A 4,729-nucleotide genomic window follows, 5' to 3' on the forward strand; every position below is an offset into this window, starting at 1 on the left:
TGCATTAAATTGACAGGGGAATAGGCCGCGGTTCTCTGAACAATCGCGGCCTATTCCCCTGTTATTTCATTTTTTATTCAAACGTGGGTCAAAGGGGATGGTTGACTGGAGTTTATGCCGCGATTCCCTGCTGAACCGCGACATATTCTTTCGTTTTATTTACGGAACTGCCTCCGCGCACCATTATACTGCGGTTTCTGGTGAACCGTGGCATAATGTGCGCTGTAAAAACCTAATTTTTTACTAGTGTCTAATATCTTTAGAATAGTGTATGAGAAACGACGAATAACCTCATTTAAGTTTTCTAAAATTTCCAAAGGTTGGAAATCGAAACTAGTTAAATAAGGTGAGTTTTTCATTATTAATATGTCCATCCAAAATGAAAATGTAACATATTTTGAAAATTATTAAACTAGATGAAATTTATACTTATTAGAAGAATTTGCAGAAGTGGGGTAATTATCACAAGGGTTGATTTGAATATTACAACCAATCATTGTAGATCTTCAAATTTATGTTTCCCTACAAACCAAATCTTCAACCATTATTTTATAACTAAAGTCCACCTTACCCAAGTTGGCATCCATGAATAAAAAAATTGTGCATGTGTGGGTGGTTGGTATCAACAGCTATAACATCATAATGGGATAAATTCGTTCTCTTTTTTAAACTAAAAAATAATTTTCATCTTCATCTACATATTTACTAACTATATTTTTTTTTATTTCATTCTCATCTCTATTTTATATCTATATTTTTTTTTAAATTTTTAATATTTTGAATATTTAATTAGATAATTTGTTTTACTAAATAAAAAAATCACAATAAAATAAATATAATATTATAAACCATTCAATGTTAAAAAGATATATTTTTTATATAAAATAAATAAATAATATCAAATAATAGTTAGATAAAAATCAAATAATTATATAAAAATGTAAAAATAAGTAAATTTATATTCTGTTATAAAACTAACGCTTAAATATAATAATTTTAGTAATTTAAAACGGATGTAGATATAAAAACAAAATTAGTACTATACGGTGTTTACAAAACGAAACAAATTTATTATTATTTTCTTATCAATTTTAAAAGTGAAGAATTATCATCACAAATATTAAAATGAGTTTGTACCTATTCATTTGTCATCCATATGTATATATAACTTCACATATGTTTTCTTGTATTAAAAATCATGTAAATAAAAAATAGTTAAAGAAATCTATTAGAATTCATGGTTAGATTCTTATAAAAAAAATAGCTATCAAACAATTTTGTTTTTTAAACAAAAACTATGCAGCTCAAAACGAGAAGAAAGGAATGAGCAATAATACGCATTACCATTTGTTTCTCAACATAAAAATGTTAAAAATTTGTGCAATAAATATAATAAACACTCTTTTTAATGTAATAAATTTACGTATTTGTGTCAAATTGTAAAGATTTTTGTATTAAAATAAAAATAAAAATCATTAAAATTAACTTTTTCTATACATGCTCTTCAAAATAAAATTAACTTCGGTAAGCATACTTAGGTATAAAATATTGGCATTATTTTCTTTATATCCAATAAATGTGAAATTAAAATCATAGGAGAACAATTAAAATTTAAAAAAAAATCATGATCTTTTGCCACTAAAAAATTCAAAATCTAATGATCCAAAGCAAGAAGATCATCCGCAGACATATGGTGATTCACTTTGGCACACCCAATCCCACGCGACACGTGCGCTACTTGCGGCACGTGCGACGCCTCCACCACGGTGGCCGACGACATCTCCATCTGGCAAACCCTGACGCCGCCGATCAACTTCTCCGGCAGCTCATCCTCCGTCTGCGCCTCCACCACGAATCCCATGTCGATCGTAACTGCCGTCACATGTCCCAACGCGACGTGCAGAATCGCATTCGCAATTGCGCTGCTTCCTATATCAACGTCGATTTCTAGGTAATTGGGCCCTCTGTAGTATGAGCAATGTAACGCTTTCCCTAACAAGCATGCGCCGTGGTTACCCACGGCTCTCTTCACGATCCACGGTCCCTTCACAATCCGGTTCACCAGCTTGAACCGCTGGTTCCGGAACGTGTCGTCGCCGTGCACGAACCGATTCAGCAGCGAACAGCTTTGGAGCGATTCCGGATCCTCCGCCGCGAAGTAGAACACCGCGCTGTGGTGGTCCTTCGCGCCGGGGATCTGGAGGTTCACGGCGAAGACGAAGCTCTTCATCGACTGGCCTTGGTTTTGCTGCGACCTTTTCAGCGCCTGCATTACGCGATTGTCCGGACGTGAGAGCAGGTGCTCCATTTTGGCGGTGGATTTGAGCCAGTCCATGCCGGCCGGCTCCAGGAGGTAATCGCCGGCGGGGGATTTTTGGCGGTTCTTGAGGTAGTCGGAGGAGCGGAGGGAAAAGAGTTCCCCCGGTGGCGACGCCCAGCCATTGGTTCCGTTGTTGAGGTCGACGTGGCGGAGGGATCCGCCGTTGATCGAGTCAGAGATCCAATCGGGAATTCCACCGACAGACACGGATCTACGATGAGGATATAGCGGCGGTGACATTGGTGGAGGATTTTATTGCAGACACTGTAGAAGTTTAACTGAACTGCATTTAAGGTGGAGAGAAGACGGGTGTGTTAGCAAGTATAATTTGAAGGAGGACCTAGAAATAAAAGATAATAACTATTTAAAAAAATATTAAGTCTTGGACGATAAAAGTTAAAAGTGTTAAAATAATATAATTAGAGACTAAAAATAATTAAGACAGTACGTACAAAGCTTAAAATAGATTATTTTTAAATATAAAAGATATTATTTGTATGATTATAAGAACTGAATAATTTCTTACAAAATTAAATTATAATTTTGATTATTTTTAGCTTTTATATTTTATAAAGCAGCATATACTGTATAAAAAAGCTTCAAAGTTCAATAATTTAAGGCATCATCAAATAAAGGTTCAACTTTTTTTGTAAACTGGAGAACAAAACTTTGGAACACAGTAATGAAATTATTGAGTTTGACAACTATATTTCGTGAATTATTGATTTTAAAGATTATAGTAATTCTGGAATGAGTTGGAAAAGGAGTGTGTATATTGTTATACACCATGATCTCAACCAAAATAGCAATATTATTTATGAACTGTGTCCATAGCATATTATGTGAGATATTCTTAATCATTTTCTTTAACAAATGTGTTTATCTACCAACCATATCATACATTACTTTATTACTTTTCATCATTAATGCATGGGAAAGATAAAGAAATTGAATAGAAGAAAAGAAAGTTGTTAAATGTTGTACAAATAGTTTTAAATTGCTGCATAATTAATAGTTTTAAATATCTGACCTTGATGAAGCATAATACATGAGTTTGAATGAAATTGTTTGAAAAGGAGTCCTTGAAGCTTAAAGAGATGAACAATTTGAAGCCAAAAATCAATGAGCCTTTTTGTGTTGTATTTTTGATGGATTTGATCAGCCATTGTTACTTGATTTGGAGTTGCTGGAAAGAATTTACGTTTCCTTGAATTTTAGGAAATTTTTGGGGCCATGGGTTTTAAGGAATTTTCTATTTCCTTCCCTTTCCCTTCTTTCTCTCTTTCTTTTCTTTGGTTCTTCTCATCGTACTTTTGTGGTCTATCTACTCTTTTGGATCATTTCTTAATCTAGCTATTTTTATTTTTGGGAACAAAGCTCTTTCATAAAATCTCCAACCAACATTATTATCATTATTTTCTACTCTTTGTTTTAGTGTTGTGAGGATTCAATATTAAGAAAATATTATTACTTAGAAAATACAAAAATAGTGCTCATCGAATACGTTTTAACTCATTTTTAAAATATAACAATTAGAAAACAAAGTTTCCTAAACATTCGTAGTACATTGTATTAGTTTTCTTTATCTTTTGTTGTCTTTGCATTAGTTTGATTTTTGGCTAACACTATAAAATTTGATGTATGATGCCTCACTGAAATTTTAGAGTTGTATAACGGTTGCTTGAGAAAATGTTGAAAAACTAGTGAAATATTGAAGGAATCTTAAACTTGTATAATGGTTGCTTCAGAAAAATTTGCAAGACTAGTCAAATATTGAAGGGAGTACGTAGTACCAACTATGTCGTAGTAAAGCGGGTCGTAAATTTTATATTTTCAAAATTTGGTATATATATATATTAAAAATGTAAAGACCCAGAAAATAGCATGTTAAGAGTAGATAGATGTATTAAAATAATGAGACTGAGCATTTATTGTTAAAATAAGTTAACAGTATAAATAGAAATTCAAAACACTCAGTTCATTATATCATGACGTTATATCTCTCTAAAAACATTATTCTCTACCTTTTCTCTCCCTTCTTTCTAGAATTTCTCACTGGTGGCTCATCTGTTCGACGATCAGGAGACACCTAAGTGATCCTGACGTCAAGGGCTTCCTATTTCATCGATTGGTTTAGCATTTAGAACTGGTAAGTCTCGTTATCTGATTTTTAGTGATTTTTGGTTTCTGATGCATGCAAGGAACAATGTTGTTTGCATGTATTCCACTGCCCTTTTCTTTTCTTCCTGACTTCATTCTTGGTCCTTTGGTTGGTCTCTTCTCTCAATTCGGTGAGCTATAGGTCTTCTTAGGATTTCAAGTGGTGTGAGCAAATTTCTGAAGCTGTAGAGTTGTTCAGTTTTGTTAAAAGGTAAGGGAAGTTAGTTAATTTAATTGATAAATTGATTG

The 4,729-nt window shown here is 33.1% G+C and overlaps 1 protein-coding gene across 1 annotated transcript; it reads right to left on the reverse strand.

Annotated features, from left to right (window-relative positions):
* Positions 1–1,506: 1,506 nt before the first annotated feature.
* Positions 1,507–2,654, reverse strand: LOC106764370 (protein ENHANCED DISEASE RESISTANCE 2-like). Its single transcript, XM_014648656.2, has one exon. It carries the CDS (start codon positions 2,558–2,560, stop codon positions 1,655–1,657), a length of 906 nt encoding a protein of 301 aa, XP_014504142.1. The 5' UTR covers positions 2,561–2,654; the 3' UTR covers positions 1,507–1,654.
* Between the last annotated feature and the right edge of the window lie 2,075 nt (positions 2,655–4,729).

This window comes from Vigna radiata, chromosome 6, assembly GCF_000741045.1.
Source record: "Vigna radiata var. radiata cultivar VC1973A chromosome 6, Vradiata_ver6, whole genome shotgun sequence".
NCBI classification, from domain to species: domain Eukaryota; kingdom Viridiplantae; phylum Streptophyta; class Magnoliopsida; order Fabales; family Fabaceae; genus Vigna; species Vigna radiata.